This window comes from Saccopteryx leptura, chromosome 6 (assembly GCF_036850995.1).
Source record: "Saccopteryx leptura isolate mSacLep1 chromosome 6, mSacLep1_pri_phased_curated, whole genome shotgun sequence".
Classification (NCBI taxonomy): Eukaryota; Metazoa; Chordata; class Mammalia; order Chiroptera; family Emballonuridae; genus Saccopteryx; species Saccopteryx leptura.
The window spans coordinates 30,474,882-30,498,677 of record NC_089508.1 but is presented as its reverse complement, the minus strand read 5'-3'; the positions used below and the strand labels follow the sequence as shown (position 1 = coordinate 30,498,677).

The 23,796-nt window shown below is 47.0% G+C and overlaps 1 protein-coding gene across 1 annotated transcript in view; it reads left to right on the top strand.

Moving 5' to 3' along the window:
• TTC9 (tetratricopeptide repeat domain 9) overlaps positions 1 to 18,320 on the top strand; it is a 35,051-nt gene extending 16,731 nt beyond the window's left edge. The window contains exons 2-3 of the mRNA XM_066342603.1: positions 11,915 to 12,097; positions 14,118 to 18,320. Of these exons, the coding sequence (XP_066198700.1) occupies positions 11,915 to 12,097; positions 14,118 to 14,197 (263 nt within the window). The 3' untranslated portion in view covers positions 14,198 to 18,320. The remainder of the gene's footprint in view (positions 1 to 11,914; positions 12,098 to 14,117) is intronic.
• The last annotated feature ends 5,476 nt before the right edge of the window (positions 18,321 to 23,796 follow it).

The following is a 23,796-nucleotide window of genomic DNA, read 5'->3' as shown; positions in this document are numbered from 1 at the left end:
CAATATTATAGTGAATATATTGTGCTATGGTTTTATAAGATGATACCATTGGGAGAAAACTGGATGAAGGGCACAAGGAGTCCCTCTATATTGTTTCTTATAACTGCTACTCTATCTCAGTAAAAAATTTCAGTTAAAAATAATACTGTGAGGGTTAGTTTGCAAGCACTAGGTAAGATAGGAGCTGTTTCAGGAAGAAACCGGAGATGCAGGGTGGCAACTGCATTAGGATAACAGTAGACTCTCAATGAAATCAGAGATCTTGGTGGTTTTAGAACATTTAAAAAAAGTATTGGTGGAAACTCTGCACTTGGTTTCATTTGTTTGTTTGTTTTTCTCTTTGAAGGCAGAGAAACAAGTGGGGTAGAGGATTCTGGAGCTTTCCATAGGAAAGTTCCAGATGAGAAATATACATATAAAGTGAGCACATTTGGCACCATCAGGTCTCACACGTAAGCCTCACAAGAATCAGAACTCGGGCCTGACCACACAGTGTTGCAGTGGATAGAGTATCAGACTGGAACGTGGAGGACCCTGGTTCGAAACCCCAAGGTTGCCGGCTTGAGCACGGGCTCATCCGGATTGAGTGTGGGGTCACTGGCTTGAGCGTGAGATCATAGGCATGACCCCATGGTCAATGGCTTAAAACCCAAGCTCACTGACTTGAACCCGAGGTTGCTGACTTGAGCAAGGGGTCACTCGCTCTGCTGTAGCCCCCTGGTCAAGGCACATATGAGAAAGCAATCAATGCACAACTAAGATGCCGCAACAAAAAATTGATGCTTCTCATTTCTCTCTCTTTCTGTCTGTCTGTCCCTCTCTCTGATTCTCTATCTCTGTCAAAAATATAAATAAATAAATAAATAAATAAATAAATAAATAAATAGAATCAGAACTCAGGCTTCAAATCTATCTATTATAGTAAAGGAACTGAGTTAAAATTCATGATAGGCAGTTGAGCATCCTAGGAAGGCAGTGTGAATAATGCTTATGAGCATAGCCTTAGCCCTGGCTGGTTAGCTCAGTTGAAGACAGCTTTGTCCTGAAACACTAAGGTTCTGGAAAACAACAAATCAAAATTTCTTTCTCCCTCAAATAACAATAATAAAAAAAAGCATAGCCTTAGGTGCCAGAAGCCGTCGGTTCAAACCCTAGAACAGTGGTTCTCAAACTTTTTTGAAGTCGGGGCACATTTAAAATCCTACAAGTAATTGTAGGCGCACTATATACAAATTTCTGAAAAATATGTTATAATAATTAAGTCAAATATTAAAGAAAAAATATAAAGTCCAAACTTGCTTTTATGGTAAACAAAATAAATATGACAAAATTAAATTTATTCTGACATTAAAAAACATTTTTATGTTACATTTTTTGAGTTATGCTTTTTAGAATTCATAAAAAATAGGGGTTAAAAAATAAAAAAACAAAAAAGTTATCTTTTTATATATAGAGATACATTCTTACTAAGATTTAGTAAATTCGGCAGGTGTCGGCACGAATGTGTTAAGTTTTTTCATTCTTGTGTTTATGAGAAACATGAGCTTGATGTGTCCTACCAATTTCTTCAATGTTTGGGCATGTATTTGAAAGGCAAACTCTCATTTCCTCATCAATACATTAAAGAATTTCTCTCTTTTTACTCTTAATTGTGTTGAGTGCAGAAAACCCCCACCATACATATCATCTTAACTTTACACCAAACAAAGGATAGAAGAAACTTGCCTCCAGTCTTTCCGGGGAACATGGGGGTAGTGTCAACAATCCAGCACCACAGCTTAACAGCTTTTTGCAACCTAATCAGGCAAGTGAGGTGAGGGATTGGGCAGACTGTCAGCTTACAGCCAATTCCCCACACCTCTGTCCCCCCAAAATCACCCACCAAAATGGATCTGACATGTTCGTGAAAATGTGCTTTAATTGAAACTGTAGTTTCATGTACATATCATACATTGTGTGTAGGACTCAAAAGAGGCGTTTCCTCTAACAAAGGCACATACTGCTGGAGAAACCGACTTTGACAAATGGCTTCCTGAAGAACTACACTGCTCACAAAAATTAGGGAATACTTCAAAATGACTATGAAGCGATAAAATATCTCCTCATTTTTGTGAGCAGTATAGCATCTAGGAGCCTCAGTCTGAGTGCCCAGCACTGTGTGAGACATATAATACATTAGCTATCTCATTTTATCATAACAGGAGTTCCCACACAGGAGGTATTACCTCCACTTCACACATGAGGAGAACGAGAGCCAGAGAGAATAAGTCACATGCCCAAGGGCCTGAGCTAGTCAGTGGCAGAGCCCAGATTCCAGCCCAGGATCGTGTCTCTAGATCCACCATTGATGTTCAACCAGGATACCCTAAAACTGGCCCAATACTTTGTGCCTATTTGGTTTGGTTATAGCCTATCCTATACTGATAGTTAAATATTCTGAACATCACCTCTGTCCAGATCCAAGCTCCTTTTACTTTGCTACTATGCCACTGCCCTTTGAAATAAATCTGAAAACTAGTCAAATAGTTTAGTCAACTTCTGGGGAAATTTCCCCTACTAATGGAATAGCCACTTCTTGGGTAAGGAGGAGCAGGAAGCATCAATGTGTAGTTGCTTCTTGTATGTGCCTTGACCCGGCAAGCCCAGGGGTTCGAACTGGTGACCTCAGCATTCCAGGTCAGTGGGTGCTTTATCCACTGCGCCACCAAAGGTCAGGCATCTCCGTGTCTTTTCATATTGTCTTTCCTCTGTGTGTCTGTCTCTGTGTCCAAAATTTTTCCTTTTTATAAGGACACCAGCCATTTTGAATTAGGGTCCATCCGAAAGACCTCGTTTTGACTTGACTACCTCTGTAAAGACCCTCTCTCCAGATAGGATCCATATTCTGAGGTCCTGAGGATTAGGATGCCAACATTTCTTTTGGGGGAGGAGACGATTCAACCCATAGCACTGAGGCAGCCTTGTAGAGGAGGTTCCTCCGCTCACGCCTGGCCCCAGATGCGTCTTCCTTCCCTTCCCATCCAGCCCACACTTCCCCTCTGTTCAGCAGGTGAGGGCCAACTACAGTGAATCAGCTGAAAACCAATGGCTACATGAATGTGTTCTTCCTCTTCTCATCCAGTTCCCCTTCATCTTGTGCCAGTGAGTGGCATTTTGCCCAGGCAGTCATCATGCCCTGAATGCACCAGGAAAAACAAAACCCGAGTGCCAGAGCCAGGAGAACCTGACGTGTTTCAGCCTGAGGTCTCAGTGTGCTTGCTGTGGGCCACCTCATATGGTTTCCTTTGTCTGAGTGCATGAGTGTGCAGTGCGGTTCTCTGTGTTGCTGGATCTCCAACTTTTCCTACCACAGACCCCTTCAGAAAGCCTGTCTGCCCTTTTCGTAGAAACAAAGCCTAACCACCCGTGGTGGGCACTGGAAGAGGAATGCCCACAGGGGAGGGAGGGTTCGAGATTGACAGCCCGATTCTTGCCTCCCAAAGTCACCTCTCTTGTAAGTTGCACTGGCCACCACTGTTGTCACCACATTTGGCTCAGGGGAAGGCTATTTCCTGTCACTTCTTCCCAAGCATGAGGAGGAGCTTGTCTTAATTCTCCATAGCTTGGCCGATCCTACGCTGCAACATGTATTCAAACTTATCATAAGACCCAAAAATGGTTGTCTGGGAGCCCAGGCCCATCTTCACATATCCACCGAGAAGGTGTCTCCCCACCCTGCAGCCCTCTGCAGCGGAAGGACTGCGTCTCTGAGTCCAAATATATACTCAGAGTTGAGGTCACAGATGGGAACCAGCTCCCTCTCTATCCAGCTGGAGACCTGCCTTCCCAAGGCCATGGCCTCCTCTGCTGAGACTGACTCCTGTGGCAGTGCCTGCTCCCTTCAGGACGGTCCGACCCCAGAAGCATTGTCTTGGGAAGACCACATCAGAACATAATCCAATCTATATGCCAAAAAATAAATCTCTACATAGCAGGAGAATTGACTTACATTCAAAACCCTTCTGATGACTGCTCTACCAGTTCTGACTGTCATTCCCAACAGAAGATGCCTCCTCCGAAGTAACAGGGAGAATAGAATTCCCTTTGAAGGAGCCAGTGAAACAATTTCATCCTTCTATTAAGTGGTGAATGTTGTCATAGTCATAGGCTGTTAGATCGAAACGGATGGCAGCAACAACTGAGTGAAGGGCAGGGCCCTCGTTTTATAGACAAGAAACAGGCCCAGAAAGGGAAACTGATTTTTCTAATGCGGGTGAGTGGCAAAGGTGGGGCTGCCGCCCAGCTCCCCTGATTCCCAGCCTGTTACTCTTTAAAACACTGATCCGTGCTGGCTAGCAGAGCACAGAGACTGTTGTATTACATACTTTAATTTAAATAGAGACCAGGTTACAACAAAGTGGATGAGCTGTCTTGGATAATCCGTGACTCCACAATGACAATACTGGGTGAAGGGCTCTACCCACATGAATGTAAAAATGGAGGGAACATATTTCAGGAGTTCTACCTCCTAAATACCAGTTAAATGAATCCTTTTCTCCTGTCTCCACGTCACTCACCCTAGTCACCATCACATCATCCTCCAAATCCGCCCTTGCCCTGAGAATAAAGTCCCAGATCCTCAACAGGACCACGAGTCTGTGCCCTGGTTTTATCTTGCTTTTTCAGCTTCTCTCTCGGCTCTGCCTAGAAAGCTGTTTCTCCTTCCCACCTACTTCCAAGAGGTAATTTTACCCTCTAGGAAACATTTGGCCATACCTGGAGATGCTTTTTTTGGTTGTCACACTGGCGGCTAGTGGGTAGAAGCCAGGGATGTTGCTAAACATCCTAAAATGCACAGGACATCTCCTCGTAGCAAAGTATTATCCAGCCCCAAACATTTATAGCTGAAGTGGAGAAACAGTCTCTGGCACTCACCTTAAACACCGTTTCTTCTATGAAGCCCTCCCATGATACTTCACACCGGTTGAGGGTCCTTCTTTCCACCTATCCCTTCTCCTTCATAGCACTTGACACACGGGAGTATCTAAGACAATCGAACATCTGCCTTCCTCATCCCACCAGTCCATCAGCTCCAGGATGGAGTGTTTGGTTCATCACCTGATCCCAGAGCCCTAGCAGGTGCCCAGTGAAGTTAGGCATCGCTTTTTGCCTTGATGCCCATGGAACATAGAAGGAGGTAGTTTACACAGGTGACTTAACCTTTACTAGGGGTTATGTGGGTTTCCAAAGGCTTCAAATGCAGGCTCACAGACACCCATGGTCAAGAGCACAGTCTTGGGAGCTTGGTAGAAGTGGGTGGATATCATAATTCTACCCTCTCCTAGTTGAGTGACCTCCAGCAGGTTACTTAATTTCTATGAAACTGGGTTTCATCATCTGTAAAACAAACATGAAAATAGAACCTGTTTCATAGTTACTGTGAAGATGAGAAGACAGTATATGTAAGGTATTGAGTACCACCTCTGACATAAGGTCAGGGATTAAAAGTGAGACGAAGGAAGGGCAGTAGGATGACCCAACCTATTCTTAGGGTCCACTGCAGCCCCCAGACCCTGGATAATGGGCACAGGAACATCAGGAGACTGCTGGTCAACCTCTCCTTAACTTTCTCAGCTCTAAAATGTGCCTTTAAAATATCCCAGCTTATCTATCCCATGGGCTTGTTATATGGACCCCAAATAGCTCCCCAGACAAACTAGAGAGGTGCTTAAAAATTACCTGTATGACCTGTGGTGGCGCAGTGGATAAAGCGTCGACCTGGAAATGCTGAGGTCACTGGTTCAAAACCCTGGGCTTGCCTGGTCAGGGCACATATGGGAGTTGATGCTTCCAGCTCCTCCCCCCTGTCTCTCTCTTCTCTCTCTCTCTCTCTCTCTCTCTCTCTCCCCCCTCTTTCTCTCTCTCTCTCTCTCTCTCTCTCTCTCCCTCTCTTTCTCCTCTCTAAAATGAATAAATAAAATAAAATTTAAAAAAATTAAAAAAAAATTACCTGTAGGTAGAACTGAAGACAGCTTTCCAGACCTCTCTTACGCCCACCACCCTGTCCTCTGACGAGCTCCGGCCTGGCACCCCTGGCACTCTTGATTCCTTGGCTGGATGGCAGCCCCTTTGGACCCGAGCTAACTCTGGTGCCAGCAGAGGCTTCACACCTGTAACCTGCCTGCCCCACCTCCCACCCCGTCTGAACTGGAAGTCTCACAGTTCCCACCAATCTGTAGGGAATTCGAGACATTTTCACCAAAACAAGTCCCAGGAATTGATTGCTATTGTTCCCTTTGCTCTGGGGGAGGAGGGATCTTTTCCATGTTTAGGCCTCTTTGCTCCTCCCATCCCCCACAATTTTAGCTGTTCAAAAACTGTTTAAAAACAAAACAAAAAATGAGGGTTCATCTTCCTAGACTGCTCAGGTCAGCAAACAGAAGCGTCTGTTTGAAGGTGGAGGGCTGGACGGGAAGCGGGCCGTTATCACGTGGGATGGGGCACTGGCGAGAGACAGCCAGGAAATCCTTTAGCTCTGGGAACAGAGTGGAGGCTGAGTCCCCCACAGGTAGCAGCCAGAGGCTCACACGCAGGGACCTCTCAACAGAAACCCCTCCCTGTCCGCAGAGCTGTGTAAGCACCGGGGCAGACCAACAGCTTGGGGGTGGGGAATGGGCAGCAGGGCCACAGACCTCACAGCTTTGGGGGGGGGAGTGGGCAGCAGGACCACAGACCTCACAGCTTTGGGGGGGGGGAGTGGGCAGCAGGACCACAGACCCCGCAGCTTGGGGGGGGGAGTGGGCAGCAGGGCCACAGACCTCACAGCTTTGGGGGGGGGAGTGGGCAGCAGGACCACAGACCTCACAGCTTGTGGGGGGGGAGTGGGCAGCAGGACCACAGACCCCGCAGCTTGTGGGGGGGGAGTGGGCAGCAGGACCACAGACCCCGCAGCTTGGGGGTGGGGAGTGGGCAGCAGGGCCACAGACCTCACAGCTTTGGGGGGGGGAGTGGGCAGCAGGACCACAGACCTCACAGCTTGGGGGTGGGGAGTGGGCAGCAGGGCCACAGACCCCGCAGCTTGGGGTTGGGGAGTGGGCAGCAGGGCCACAGACCTCACAGCTTGGGGGGGGAGTGGGCAGCAGGGCCACAGACCTCACAGCTTGGGGGGGGAGTGGGCAGCAGGACCACAGACCCCGCAGCTTGGGGGGGGAGTGGGCAGCAGGGCCACAGACCTCACAGCTTGGGGGGGGAGTGGGCAGCAGGGCCACAGACCTCACAGCTTGGGGTTGGGGAGTGGGCAGCAGGGCCACAGACCTCACAGCTTTGGGGGTGGGGAGTGGGCAGCAGGGCCACAGACCTCACAGCTTTGGGGGGGGGAGTGGGCAGCAGGACCACAGACCTCACAGCTTGGGGGTGGGGAGTGGGCAGCAGGGCCACAGACCCCGCAGCTTGGGGTTGGGGAGTGGGCAGCAGGGCCACAGACCTCACAGCTTGGGGGGGGGAGTGGGCAGCAGGACCACAGACCCCGCAGCTTGGGGTTGGGGAGTGGGCAGCAGGGCCACAGACCTCACAGCTTTGGGGGGGGGGAGTGGGCAGCAAGACCACAGACCCCGCAGCTTGGGGGGGGGAGTGGGCAGCAGGACCACAGATCCCGCAGCTTGGGGGGGGGAGTGGGCAGCAAGACCACAGACCCCGCAGCTTGGGGGGGGGAGTGGGCAGCAGGGCCACAGACCCCGCAGCTTGGGGGGGGGGGGAGTGGGCAGCAGGACCACAGACCCCGCAGCTTGGGGGGGGGGAGTGGGCAGCAGGACCACAGACCCCGCAGCTTGGGGGGGGAGTGGGCAGCAGGACCACAGACCCCGCAGCTTGGGGGGGGGAGTGGGCAGCAGGACCACAGACCCCGCAGCTTGGGGGGGGGGAGTGGGCAGCAGGACCACAGACCCCGCAGCTTGGGGGGGGGGAGTGGGCAGCAGGACCACAGACCCCGCAGCTTGGGGGGGGAGAGAAAAGGGAGCTGGGGGCATCAGCTCAGCGGGAGAGACCCCCTGGTGTGTCGGCAGATAGAAAGCCTCTGACAACAGCTGCCCTCGCCCAGGCCCTGGGTTGCTTTGGTCTCTCTGGTTGATTTGTTTGGCTTTCTGCCCTGTGGCCAGTGAAACCTGACGGGTCAGTTTCTACATCTGGGCTGATTCTCTTTCATTTCCTGGTTCTCACACCTTCCACTGTAAAAACTGTGGTTCACCCCCCCCTCACTCTGCAAAAGGATGTGTTTTATTTTGTTTTGTTGTTTCGTTTTGTCCACATACCCAATGAAGCGTCTTGTCTCTTAATCAGCCAAATCCCTAGACAGCTATTTGAGGGGTCAAAACGGCAGACGTTAGACCCCTAAAGAGAAAAATCAGTGACTGGCGCTATCTGAGGACGGCTCTCCCAGTGCTCTCCCAGTGCGGGAGAGACCGGAGCAGAGGCCCTGCGCCCTCGTCCTCCTCCACCCCACCAGGCCGGGTCTTGGCGGAAAATAGCAGTGTTGCCTCCTAAATCTGTTTTTATTTGCTTTGGAGAAGCATTTTTATTCACTTTGGAGAAGCAGACCAGTGTCTTCCTTCCCGCCACCCTTCTCCAGTTTTTTTTTTCTTTTTATAATCTCTCCAACACTTCTTGGCCCTCAGTTGATGCCTACTAAGTATTTGAGTGATCAAATGGGGGGTGGAGGCAGCTCGGCAAGGGCTAGGGTTAAGGGGAGGTGAGTGAGGCTACCCGGTCACCAGAGAAGCTTGCTCATCCTGGTCCTACCCTGTGGCTGATTACTAATGACTGCAAGCTTCAAGAGGAGGTGTTTTACTCAGAAATGGCTGACTGTGGCCCTGGCCGGTTGGCTCAGTGGTAGAGCGTCGGCCTGGCATGCAGGAGTCCCGGGTTCGATTCCCGGCCAAAGCACACAGGAGAAGCGCCCATCTGCTTCTCCAACCCTGCCCCTCTCTGTCTCTCTCTTCCCCTCCCGCAGCCAAGGCTCCATTGGAGCAAAGTTGGCCCGGGCGCTGGGGATGGCTCTGTGGCCTCTGCCTCAGGCGCTAGAATGGCTCTGGTTGCAACAGAACGATGCCCCAGATGGTCAGAGCATTACCCCCTGGTGGGCATGCTGGGTGGATCCCGGTCGGGCGCATGCGGGAGTCTTTCTGACTGCATCCTCGTTTCCAACTTCAGAAAAATACAAAAAAAAAAAAAAAAAAAAAAAAAAGAAGAAATGACTGACTGTGGAATAGGCACCTGCCAACCTTAGCTTCCTCTTGCCTAGGATACCCAGGCCTCTTGTGCCCATGGGTGTGCCCTGTAAGAGGCTGGACACTAGCCTGCCAGAAGACCCCTGTTCCCAGGAACTGCAGAGACAAACATGTACGAAAGAGAATTTGAAGAAAGTCAGAGGCAGTTGTCATTGCAGGGGTACAGGGGCTGAAAAGAATGATCATAATATTAAATAACACTGTGGGTACTTACTATGTGCCAAGCCCTGTGTTAAATACTTTATGGCCACTATTTTATAATAATCCTCTCATCAACTCAATAACTTGAGCTCTGGAACCAGACAGCATAGATTTCTTTTCTTTCTTTTTATTTATTTATTTTTTATTTAAGTGAGAGGAAGGGAGATAGACAGACTCCCACATGTACCCCAACTGGGAACTACCTGGCAAACCCGATCTGGGGCTGATGCTCTGTCTATCTGGGGCCCAAGCTCACAACTGAGCTATTTTTAGCACCTGAGGCAGAGGCTCCACAGAGCATCCACAGCACCTGGGGCCAGGCATTCAAGCCACTGGCTGTCAGCGGGAAAGAGAGAGAGAGAGAAGGGGAAGGGAAGGGGAGAGGAGGGGAGGAGAAGCAGATGGTCGCTATTCCTGTGTGCCCTGCCCTGGAATCGAACCTAGGACTTCCACATTTTGGGTTAATATTCTACTGCCAAGCCAATTGGCCAGGGCCAGATATCATGGATTTAAATCTCACTCTTGCTTCTTCCATGATGTGTGACCTTGGGAAAGTACTTAACCTTTCTGGGCCTCAGCTTCCTCATCTGAAAAATGGGAATAATAATAGGACCTGCATCATAGTATTTCAAGGCTTATATAAGGTAAAGCAACAAGACAAGCATCTGGCACCAGGTAAGCGCTGGACACATATCAGCCATGGTTAGTGTTGTCATTGCCTCTTAGCTTATTCCTAGAGTTACCACAACAAAAGTCTCACAAATTGGCGACTTACACAATAGAAACCTATTGTCTCACAGTTCCGGAAGCTAAGAGTCCAAGGTCAAGGTGTGGGTAGGGCTAGTTCCTTCCATGAGCTGTGAGGGAGAGCCTGTTCTCGCTTCTCTCCTGGGAGCTGGGGTTTGCTGGCTTGTAGATGGCCAGAGGCAGATTAAGGTCAGTTGAGGCTCCAGGCGTAGAAGAAAATATTGGGTCCCGTGTCATTAGAAAAAAGTATAAAGTTGGGGTTTTGCAGGGCCCTTCAGAAGTGGGAGCCCGGTGCACACCCAGTGCGCCTGCCATTAAATCCACCTCTGTAGATGGCTGTCCTCTCCCTGTATGCCTTCACGTCGTCTTCCTCTGTGTGTCTCAGTCCAAACTTCCCATTTGTCTTAGTCCATTCTGGCTGCTATAACGAAACTGTCATAGGCTATGTGGCTCAAACAACCCTTTATTTATCACTGTTCTGGAGGCCGGGAAGTCCAAGATCAAGACACTGGCAGATTCAGTGTCTGGGGAGGACCTGCTTCCTCGTTCTTGGATGGCCTTTTCCTTACTGTGTCCTCACAGGGCAGAAGGGGAGTAAGGCCAGTGGCCGTGGCCGTGGCTGTGGCATGCAGGTTCCCACCGAATTCGAGCACACGGTAAAGGAACAGTGGAGCCAGAGGATGGCAGGCCATTCCGTCTATTAAAGTCTCATAAAGGTGGACAAGCAAACAGGCAGGGAAGACCGCTTCCCTCTTGCTCAGGGCTCATTCTCCGGACTCTCCTGGACTTTCAGGCCCCCACCAGCCTTAGCAGGGCTCCCAAGCCCTGACTTGATCTCCGATTCCATACCCTGGACCCATTCTCTGTACTCACCCTCCGAACTCTTCTCAGCTCTCTCTCTCTCTCTCTCTCTCTCTCTCTCTCTCTCTGTCTCTCTGCACTCATTCTCCAGAAAAACAGGCTGGAGGGAAAAAGCCTTCTCCAGCAAACAATTTCCCCTCCCAAGCAGGAAGGCAATCTGCACTTTGCAATCTGCCTTCCCGACAGCAAGCACCGGCAGCCTTCCATAGACTGTACACACATGGCAGTGCCCCACACAAGCCAGCAAACCTAAAGAAACATTTCTTTACCCAACAAGGGGTGAGAAAGTTCACTGGGGACTCTTTATAAGAGTACTAATCCCAATCATGAAAACCCCACCCTCATGGCATAGTGACCTCCCAAAGGCTCCACCTCTAAGTTGGGAATTCATTTTCAACATATGACTGTTGGGGGGGAGGGGGACACCACACACAGACATTCAGCCTATAGAACCCTTTTTATAAGGACATCAGTAATAGTGGATTAGAACCCATTCTAATGACCTCTTTTTAACTTGATTGCTTTTTTAAGACCCTATTTCCAAATTAGGTGACATTCTGAGGCACTGGGTTTTCAGAACCCAACATATCCTTTGCAGGGGATGCACAATTCAGCCCATACTACAAGGCTAAGTAACTTGATCAAGGTCACACAGCTTGTTGGCGAGGAAACTGGGTCTTGAAACCCAGGATTATTGATGACCTATTTCATGGTATGAACCCCCGTGTAAAGCCCCAACACCCCTAAACCTTCTCTGGATGGAGAGAAAGAACCACGGAGAGAAACTCAGAGCCTGCTGCTGTTGTGTTGATGGCACTGTCCCTTCTTTCTCTCTTCTTCTGTAGCCTGCCTGCTCCAGGCTGAGCTGGTAAACTATGAACGGGTCAAGGAGTATTGCCTCAAGGTCCTGAAGAAGGAAGGGGAGAACTTCAAGGCCCTTTACCGGTCTGGTGTGGCCTTCTACCACCTTGGGGACTATGACAAAGCACTCTACTACCTGAAAGAAGCGAGAACCCGACAGCCAACAGGTAAAGCAGGAATTGATGTTTTCTAAGCGTCAGCCCCCTCTGGCAGCCCCTGGGGCCTTCTCGTTGAGATGGGCTTTCGTGGGAGAGGGCCAGGTGGGTGCAGACATGGTAAACTCGGGGTCAGGTGGCTGCTAGGACTGGGAATGAGGAGAGCACCTGTCCTTGCATCTGGGTTCCAAGGAGCTTGATCACCTCCTCTCTTCAATAGAATACGGAAGTCTTTGTCTTTCCCAAGTCAGAATCCATCTTTCTTTACTTACTCAATAAATACGCATTGAATTCTCACAATGTGCCAAAATTTGTGCTGGGCACCAGGGATGTGGGTGAGAAAACGGGGCCCGGCCCCAGTGTTTGAGGAGCTTACACTCTGGCTGGCAAGATGGAATACAAAGGAATAATTTGGGCACTAAGCCAGTATGTTCCAGGAGGCGTGCCCTGGCTTTTCTAGTCTGAGCCCACTCCTTAGAGCACCCATGATGTGAACCATTTGCTTAAAGTCATACCCCCTAGCTCAGCCATCCATTCATTCATTCCACAGATACTTATAAAGCAGGCCCAGGAAGTATTCTAGGTGCTGGGTAGATAACAGTGAACAAAAGAAAGCTGCTACCTTCAAGGAGTTTGTGTTGGAATAGGAGAAGATGGACAGCAAGCAAGTAGACACGTAGAGAATGTACTATGTAGTACTTTTAAGTGATATGAAGAAAATAAAGCAGAGTAAAAAGACAGAGAGTAAATGGGGTGCCATTTTCCATCTGCTGGTAAGAAAGAGCTGCTCTGAAGAGAGAACATTTCAACAAGAGCGAGAGCAGGAAGCCACGTTAACTGCCTTTGACTTGAAGTTGCCACTGTTCATTCAGCTGATTTCTTTAATGCGCCTTCTGCTTCCTAGAAGTCTTTAAGGACTTCAGGGTCAATTTGCAAACATCCAAATGTATACTGTTTTCTTTGTTTTTGTAAGGACACCAGTATCTTTATTTTGATGTGTTGATTAGTTTCCAGTATACCGATCATGTTCCTCCAATTGCACTGTAGCCACTTGAGGACTAAGTACTGGACTCATTCAACAGAATTTTCCTGAACACCTACCTGCCAGCGCTATTCTGGATGCTGTGCCTGGAGGTTTTGAGTATTCTAGTATTCTAGTTTCTACTTCTGGAAGTCAACATCTCAGGCAGCCCAGTAACTCTTATATACTGGGATGTGCAGCACTAAACAGCTGTTCTGTGCCATACCCCGCCTACTAATTTAAGAACTGGGATTGGGGGACGATTCTCCAGTTTGAGGTGAGGTGGTCTGACTACACTTAAAAGGACAAAAATAAGACAGTGAAACAAAGTCATTTTAAACTCTTCAATTTAAAAAAATTACATTCAACCAACACTTGTTTATCATTAGATAAATTCCCCTATTCTGGTCCTCACAGCAATTTCATGGGGAGGGTATTCCAATCCCCAGGAGAGGCGGGCTTTGGGGTCAGATGCATCAGGCACTATATGCCTTCTTGGGCATCTTACTTAACCTCTCTGGGTCCCAGTTTTTCCCTTTTGTCACAGTGAGGATGATGCTCCATGTCTTGCAGGACTAAAATGGGGTTAAATGAGATCATGTGGCCCAAAGTAGGCATTCACAAATGGAGGTTGTTTTTTTGCAGACAAGAAACAGGGTTCAGAGAAGTTGGTAACATGCTTGGGGTTAAACTCTAAACAGAGCCTCAACTAACTGTGCTGACTCAGGATGATCAGGATATGCCATTTCACAGAAATGAAGGGAGAAATCCCTCCTCCTCTCCTCTCCTTCCTGTCTGTCCCTGGGTCAGGGTGACCTGCCCACATTTGCTGGGGGGAGGCCCTGAAAGACAATGCTGGCATCCCAGTGGCCCTATCAGCCATCACGGGCCTTGGCCGCACAAGCCTGGCCTTGTCTGAGTGAGCCTGGCCCATCTGATCCGCAGCCCAGCTCTGGCCTGGTTCTGTGTGGACCCAGCAGTTCCCCTCACCAAGTGCGTCTCTCCTCACAGACACCAACGTGGTCCGGTATATCCAGCTGACGGAGATGAAGCTCAGCAGATGCTCCCAGCGAGAGAAGGAAGCCATGTAACTGCAACAGCTCTCTCGAGTTGCGCCTGTGCTCAACCCTGGACTTCTGGACATCGCCTGGTGGAGAGCCCCTCTGGGGTCCTGGTCTTTTCTCCCCACTGCTTCCATCAGCCCCCCTCCCCCTTCGGTCTCTTCCTCCTGTTGCTCCTCAACTCTGTTTACTTTCAGCGTGTAAAGAAGAGATACAAATTTGGAATCTGGTGGGTGGCCCCAACAATGGAGAGATAGATAGATCCCCTTCTCTAGTAGGTTAGCCACTGGACGGGACCTGACTTCTGCAGGCTCAGCTAGGGAGGACTCACAGGCCAGGAATTCCTGTGCTTCTGACAGAGGCAGGGTCTGGCGGGTGGACCACCCCAAAGGCAGCAGGCACAGAGCCCAGGGCGGGACCCTCCACATCTTTCTGACGAACCAGAGCATCTCAAGACAACTGTGACAGATCCTGGGGAGGAGACAAACCCCAGAAGCGCTGGATAAGCCAGGAGGGAGACCGTGAAAGTGTACACTGGATTCCCCCACCCCGGCCCCTGGGGACTTCAGCCCTTGCCTCCCTCCCTCCCTCCCTTGTTGTCTCAGCTTGTGCTTTCTTCTCTCCCCATTGGGGATCTGAGACTCTGCCAGGATTCACATGCCATTGAAGCCCACTCTCAGTGCCCTCTGGTGACCACACATGCCATTCTCCCATTCCCCCAGCAGGCAGCTGTGACAGCGGAAGGGCAGGGTAAAGTGAGCCGAGGGTTGACACGCAGGTGATGGGGGGAGGGAGATATGACATCTAGGAGAGAGAGCACCGTATAGACTGGGGGACTGAACTGTGGACTAATTAAGTGAAAATAAAAAATATGAACAGGCCAAAGTCCCTGTCATTTCTGTTGGAAGCAGCCCACGCCCCCACTTTTACTCCTCAAAGAGCTACATACAGCCAGGCAGGATGGGGCCTCCCCCAAAGCAATGGGCCATTTGTCCAGTGGTGCACAGTGTTGGCTGCCGCCTTTGTGCTTCTGGAGTAGGCTGGGGTTGGGAGACTGCCCAGGGACTTGGCTTTGTGGGGCTGTGTGGGGCTTGTACAGCCTCTTTTTGATGACATTAGCTGGACTCAATATCTAGCACAGAGAATGTATTCAACAAATAGTTGTTGAATAAATTATGACTACAGACGGGCTCTCCTGCCTTAAACTAAGTTTACCCCAGCCTGGTCTCCTGATATCTACGCTCTTGACGCCATGTCGCTCCTGTCAAATAAGAAACACTTCCTGAGGGCTTATGTTTGCCTATCATTGTGCAATATGCTGTGGGACGTAGGATGTCATCCCAGTCTTAAAGGAGATGGAAGAGTTGAGATATACACATGTGACATTATTACCAATGACACCTTTAATTTATATGATGCTTTAGATTTTTCAAAGCACTTTCATGTATTTTTTGTGTGATTAGTGAAAGAGACAGTATTGTACAAATTAAACTATATACAGATGCAATAATGTTAATGGTTAGCATTTATTAAATGCACTACCCTCAGATCTTTACATGTATAATCTCATTTCTTTCATTCACGCAATCACCTGATGAGATAGCATTTCTATTTGATGGTTAAGAAAAACTGAAAACGAGAAAAATTAACTATCCCGACATTGCATGGCCTTAAGTGGAAGAGCTGGGGTTTGAGCCAGGTCTGTCTGACTCCAGAGCGCTAGCTATGAACTACGCTATAGTTAGCTGCTGCCCTACGAGGTATATTGAGCAGTTACAAACATTCAAGAACAGGACCAAGAGTATTAAGTTGAAAAGCTTTGACTGTGTCGATGGTGATACATGAGCTGCCTCTTGCATTTAAAATGCCCAAGGCAAAAATAAAAAATGTCCCTAACATTAGACTCCCTAGTGGACAGGGAAGTGACAGTCCAGGACAAGATAACTGAAACCCAGCAGTGATCTGTGTATTGTTCATTCTACTTGCTGATGGGCCAGCACGTATCCAAACAACCCACCTAGCTTTCGTCACCTTATCCCCAGCATTGGGGAAGAGTCACAATTATAGGGAAAGATGAAAAGGAAATATGAAGGTAATTATGGGTTATTTGTTTAATCAGAGGCTCCACCCCTGCAGAATCTAATCACTGCTGAGGGACCCAGAAGCCAGCAGCACAGGTTGTATTCACATAGCTCCTCAAAGGCTTCTAAGCGGACCAGAAGGAAGAGCTAGAAACATTCAAGGGCCCACAGTTTCTTACCTGTAGCTCAGCTTCTGGAGAAAAGGGGAAAGAAAAAGCTGTTACAGCCGCCACCTTCTACCCCACCCCTGCCACATCCTTCTCTCTGCCCTCTTCCTCCAACAGGGTTTCACGCAACCCCAATTCAGAACCACCCTGCAGCATATATAGCCTCAGCAAACTCCCCTGTTCCCAAGCTCCAGCCCAGAAAGTTTGTGGGTTGGCGAACTATTTGTTAGAATCGGAAGGATAAGACGAGGTCGGAGGTAGCCTGTAGAACCACTTCAGACCGCCAGGGTCTTCCTTTGGTCTTGTGCTCAGGAGGGACTCAGAGTAACTAGTCCCAATCTGGATCCGGAAAGAGGCTTACCCCAAAGAAGCAAGAGGGCTTGACAGACGGGATAAGATTGTACCATCCTCCCAGAGAGCAAGGTTAAAAACCAGGACTAGGTGAGCACAACCTGGTGGGACCTCTTAGTACCAGTGTGCAGGCTGTCCGCTTGTCTGGGGGCTTAGACACACATGCCTATTGGAACTCCATTAACTGCGATCCAAAGTTAAATGATCCCAAAGGAAGAAAGCTGCCTGGGGGTATTAGTTGATATTTGGGGCAAGTGGTGAATTTTCTGTTCATTTGTCCAGCAGAGACTTCAGAGATCTGTTAAGCAAAATCAGGTGTGTTCGCCTTACCAAACCTTGAGCTTCCTTGTCCCCCACCCCTCCCCTAAACAGGGGCCATCATTTAATTGCTTTGTCTGCAGGTGTCACTACTGAACTCTATGGGGGGGGGGGGTTAAACCTGGATCTGACCTGCTTTGTCATTTCCTGCTTGGACTTTTGTGATAGACTCTTCAGGGAAAAAAAATTATACTTTTCTTATAGTTATTATGAGAGCCTCACATGTGTATCATAGAATTTCAGGGGGGAAAAGAGACAGACTCCAACCCACAATTCTACCACCCAAGACAAACGCCATATAATCCTTCTGGATGTATCTTTCAGTTCTCTTTGGGATAAATGTACACGTGCACATACACAGTTTGCTTTTTTAAACAAGAACTTGATCACATTCTCTCTATATATATATATGCTCTTTAATACCTTGCTTTTTAAAATGTGCATTTGTATTTTAGAATATGTAATACATACACAAACACAAAATTCAAAAATTACAAAAATCTCTATAGTAAGAAATTAATCCCCTTCCCACCCCATCTGCCACCTCTGGTTTCCCTCCCATTACCTGTAAATCCTTCCAGAGACACTTAAGCATTTTCCAACATATGTGTATATATTCTCTTGTCAAACACAAATGGGAGCATATGGACACTTTTTTGCACCTTGTACTACTTCGTGTGTTTACTGTATCATGAGCGTGACATTTTTTGCGTGTCTCAAACTTTTTGAACAGCATCCCCATTATACACATGAAATCTCATTTGGTAACCAATCTCCTCATAGTGATATTCACTTGTTCCCAATCTTGCATTGTAAATAAGATTGCCACAGACATTCTTATAGCTAACTTTTGCACATACCGATGACTATTTCCTTAGGATAAAAAAATCCAGGGAAGAAATTGCTTGGCTATCTTTAAGAATGTTGCTAAATGTTGCCACCCGCCCTCCAGAAAGTTTGCACCAAAGCACTCTCTTATTTGCAACCTTGAGAGTGCCGTTTCCTGCACCCTCACTAACGTGGGTATTAGCACTTATCAATTCTTCACCAATTTGATAGGAAAATGAGAGGATATCAATGTTATTTGAACTTGCCCTTCTTTGTTTATTACTGATTAACACCTTCATATGCTTATTGATCATTTGTACTTCTTTCTTTGTGAATTTTATATTTATTTGATATTGGTATGTTTGCCTTTATTATCACTATGTAATTTTATTAAGAGTATTATTTTTGTCAAGAAACATTGCAAATATGCTTTCCAAGTGCTTTGCTTTCTACTTTTGTTTATGGTGCTTCTTTGACACACATAAATTCTTAACTCTGCAATTGATTTGTTCTTCTGTCGCCAGTTTCTTCTGCCCCCAACTCACTCTCCCATTTCTGTTAGAGTGGCCCTTCTAAAACACAACTGATTATGTCGCTTCACAGCTTAAAATCTATAGTGGTGCCTCATCACGTAAAAAGCACAACTCCTTAATGTAATACACGAGGTCTTTGATGTGATTTTTCCCACTGACTCTTCCAGGCTCACTTGCTGGTCTTCATCTCAGAGTACCTGCCTTCCATTGCTGCACTGCTTCCTGTGACTCCCTGAACCCATTGCTCTGTCTGCCTAGCTGCCTGTGCCTCACCCTTCCACCTCCCTTCTTTGCCTATAGGGCTTTAAGCATCACTATTTGAAAGCCTTCCTCGACCCCTTAGTCGGCTCTCCTAAAGCAACATGAGCCTTCCCCTGGCTCACACTTGCTACCGTGAATTGCGATTTCTTACTTAGGTTTGCCTCCCCCACTACCTGGATATTCAAGGTCGGCACTGTGATTTATTAATGTTTGCAGCCAGGATGTCTAGCACAATGCCTGCACACAGCAAATGCTCAATAAATGTTAAGTATTGAGCTTGGAATGAATGAATAATGGACTGAGCGGCAAATGTTACTTGAGGTAAACGCAGAGCCGGACTGGATCTGTGCTTCTGGGAACTGAAGAAATCCTGGGAGACTTGGGTTAGAAGAGAAGCCGTGTGCTTCACTGCTGTGCTTTCCAAAACATCAGAATCACTTGAAGTAGCTTTTTAAAAATGCATCATCTCAGACTCTGCTTTAGACCCATTGAATCAGACTCATGGGAATAATACTCAAGATACTCTAGAACTTTTTTTTTTTTTTAATTTTGAGTCTTGAAGTGTTTCTGATGACCAGCCAGGTTAAAGAGCAGCTACTGAGGCAGACTAGCAGATAAATCAGAGCCCCTGGCCCCGCCGTTTCAAACCATTCGATCTCAGGAGTGGATAGATGGTGCAGTATTTGAATACCAGCTTCGGCATCCACTGGCTGTGTGACCTTGGGACAACTGCTTGACTTTTCAGATCCTCATTAGCCTTACTTACACATGAGGACAATAGTATATATTCCTGAAAAGGGTGTAGGGAGAATTAAGAAGTACCTGTCTCCTAGCTCAGTGCCTATCACAGAATAAGCATGAAATAAACATTCATTTCCCACACCTCCTCCAGCCTCAGTTTCCCCATTTATACTGCAGCTGTTAATACCCGTATGTTTATCTCTCTATTTCCACACTGAACTCTGGAAGGGAGAGCGCTTCCCACAGCCCTGGGATTACTCTGATCGAGCAGGACCGGTACTTGGGCAATGCAGGGGGCAGAGGAAGCGCAGCTGTTAATACCCGTATGTTTATCTCTCTATTTCCACACTGAACTCTGGAAGGGAGAGCGCTTCCCACAGCCCTTGGATTACTCTGATCGAGCAGGACTGGTACTTGGGCAATGGAGGGAGCAGAGGAAGCGCAGCTGTTAATACCCGTATGTCTCTCTTCTCTATTTCCACACTGAACTGTGGAAGGGAGAGAGCTTCCCACAGCCCTGGGATCACTCTGATGGAGCAGGACCGGTACTTGGGCAATGCAGGGGGCAGAGGAAGCGCAGCTGTTAATACCCGTATGTTTATCTCTCTATTTCCACACTGAACTCTGGAAGGGAGAGCGCTTCCCACAGCCCTTGGATTACTCTGATGGAGCAGGACCAGTACTTGGACAATGCAGGGGGCAGAGGAAGCCCCCTATTCTGCCATGTGTTCTCTCCAAGCATATCAGAAAATGTATAGCAATCAGTTAGAATAATTCTGATGCTATTCAGAACCAGTTATGTTTTAGTCACATCCAAAGATCAACAGTTTTCTTTTTGTGGTTTTACCGAGAGGCCAGTGACCTCTGAGCTACAAGGTGAAGGCAATTGTCAGAAAAAAGAGTAGCCATTGCCCGCTCTCCTTCCAGTGCCCCGGATCCTCATCCCACCCCTCAGGGTTGGAAACACAACACTGGATATGAGGTCACAGTAGCTCATCTGCAGCCGCTTTGATGAAGATGCCTCTGCTTCCCACTCCCAATGCCGGCACTCTCCCCACCTGCCCAGGCCCGGCAGCAGAGACAGGGAAAATGCATTCGGTCCCTCAGGCCTGACAGAGTTCAAATTACCAAGTCAGTATGAAAAGTTGCACTCTAAATGGACTGAAATTGGATTCTATTAAAAACCACATCACTGAGGTCCTTGGCTATTAATATTTGCTAAGACATAGAGGAGGGGCAGGAGGTAGAGGCCCCTGCAAATTGTTGGAGATTGCAGCTGTTCTGTTGAATTGCTTTTCTGGAAGCAAGCCTACATCTGAAAGCTAGATTTACTGTTTTCAACATTTCACAGAATATGAGGGCTGGAAGGAATCTTGAAGCTCTATAGTTCAACCTTTCACCTCACGGATGAGGGACCAAGCCCAGAGAAGGTAAGCGACTCACTTAAGGTCACACAGCTAATATATAAGTAACAAAGCCAGAATTGAAACTTGTATCAGTTTTCCGACAACAAGCATAACAGACTTTACAGTGAACTAACACACACTTATAAAGCACCTGTCTTAATGTAATGCTGTAAAATTATTCTGTTCAAAAGAAATGTTAACCTAAAAATAAAAGGCCAAAGTAAGAGGGAACAAGCATTTATTTGAGATTAAAAAAAATAATAACTACTCTTAGTAGACTTAAAATATAAATTTTTTAAAAAGAGAGAAAAGATATAACATAAAGCAAGTACTTTCAAATATTGGAGAGTCCTGTTTTTAGTTTTTCAAAATATTATATTTACATTTAAATATGATTGAAGAATACAATATGCGAACCTTGGCTGGATCCAGATTGGGGAGGGACACAAGTGATCAAGAATATTGTTGGGGAAAAAAAAAAAAAGAATATTGTTGGTACCTGACCAGGCGGTGGCACAGTGGATAGAGCATCAGATTGGTATGTGGAGGACCCAGGTTCGAAACCCCAAGGTCATCAGCTTGAGTGCAGGCTCATCTGGTTTGAGAGAGGCTCACCAGCTTGAGCCCAATGTTGCTGGCCTGAGCAAGGGGTCACTCGCTCTGCTGTAGACCCCCAGTCAAGGCACATATAAGAAAGCAATCAATGAACAGCTAAGGTGCCGCAACAAAGAATTTGATGCTACTTATCTCTCTCCCTTCCTGTCTGTCTGTCCCTCTCTCTGTCTCTGTCACACACACACACACACACACACACACACACACACACAGAATGTTGTTGGTGTTTTATACTTCAAATTTGCTGAGAGAGCAGACCTTAAATGTCATCACTCAAAAAAAAAAAAAAAAGTAAAGTCATAGCATGTTAACTAATTGTGGTAATTTCATATTACACATATCAAAATCATCATGTTGTATACCTTAAATTTATACAATGTTATAACTGGTTAAGCAGAGAAAATACCTTGTTAACCATTGAACCACCTATACTGAAGTAACTGGTGATATATACCAATAAACATGGAAAATAGTATATATAAAAAAAAGAATAGCAATTCAGGAAACATTGATTAGGGCAGAAACCCAAATCCGAACTCCTCAGATGGAGAGACAAAGGCAAGGGCTATTTATGAGAAAGGGAAGGGGAACAGTCAGATCAGTTGAAGGAAGGTATTTCTATTGGTGCAGATAAGCTACATAGTGATGCTATTTCAAAACAATGTTTTAAATTTTCAGTACAATAGTCCTCAGTCCAGTAGTCATAACTGCCTTCTTGTTATCATCCTTGCAAATAGTTCTTTGGGATACAATGTTGCCTTAGGCTCAGTCCAAAGGTTATTTTGATGTTTTAACATTCCAAAAGTTTAAGGCATAGATATGAAAGATAGAGCCGGGATGGCAGCTCCAACTCCATGTTAAAGTGGCTGTCTCTCTATGTATCACCCCAGCTACTTCAGGGTAGGTACTTCAGTGGTTCAGAAGGTATCTTCTCTGCTTAACGAGTTTACAGTCTACAAGGAAGAAAGAAAAGTAAAAGGGCAACTTCAAATCTGTGTATTAAAAACACCAAGGGCACACAAAGAAGCAGCGTCTATACCTTCCAGTTCTGGAAGGTCAAGGAGGATTTTCCTGAGAGGGTGCCAACTGGTGGAGCAGCAGTGGTCACAGCTGAGTAAACTTCAGTCCAGGGTCAATGGCAATGCTCTGCTACTCCCTTTCCTAGTTTCAATGTGGAAAGATTTGAGATTTGGAGACCAAGAGCTATCTTTTCTTCTCTTTGCCCTGGTTTATAATGCCTGCGCTCAGGCAACGTCACTTTTTAGTACCCTGTAGACCAGGGGTCTCAAACTCACGGCCCGCGGGCCGCATGCAGCCCGCCGAACAATTTTGTGCAGCCCGCAGACTAATCCACGAAGTTCAAAATATTTTGGATAAAATTAAGTAAGCCTAGGGGCCTACTTGTATTTTTCATTTCTCTAGCATCCTAGCTAAATATTAGCTTAGTTAACAGCAGTTGTGATGCGAACTACAGTTTTTGGTCTTTTTGTGACACTGAGTAAACTGCATGTACGATTGTGCTTGTTGTACTGATTTTTTTTTGTTTTCAACTGCAGTGAGAAAAGTGTTGCATAACAGTTGCCTTTTGTAGACCTAGTGCGGCCCGCCGAACGGCTGTGATCCTGCTCTGCGGCCCATATGCTGAGTTGAGTTTGAGACCCCTGCTGTAGACCCAAGGGCTGAGAAGTCACAGAGGACTCTGAAGGTTATATCTGATTAAATTCCCTCGGTGTAGAACAGGGGCAAGTGGCTACACGTCTTATCTCTGAATATGACCAGAAGTTCTTCAAGATTTGTGATTTCACCTGACCTGTGGTGGCACCGTGGATAAAGTGCTGAGTTGGAATTCTGAGATCACCAGTTCGAAACCCTGGGCTTGCTCGATCAAGGCACATTTGGGAAACGACTACTTGGAGTTTATGCTTCCGGCTTCTCTGCTCATGCCCACCTTCTCTCTTCCTCTCTGTCTCTCTGGCTTGCTCTCTCCCCTCTATCTAAAAATCAATAATAATAGCCTTAATAAAAAGACATGTGATTTTCATAATAAGCAAAAATTTTAGACCAGGTTTCACAAATATTGTGCCAGAGTCATAATTTCATGATTGCTCTATGTCCCATTGTTTTATGTTTCTTTGTTTTCTCTAAGCTTAGCTCTTTTATTCTTGAACAGCACTATCCACTAGAAATATGTGATCCACTAATGTAATTTTAAATTTTCTAGCAGCTACCTTTTAAAAAGTAAAACTAAACAGAAAATTACCTTAATAACACGGTCTAAACAAAAATAAAATAGGAAAAACAATTTAAAAAATAAAATACTATGGGAAT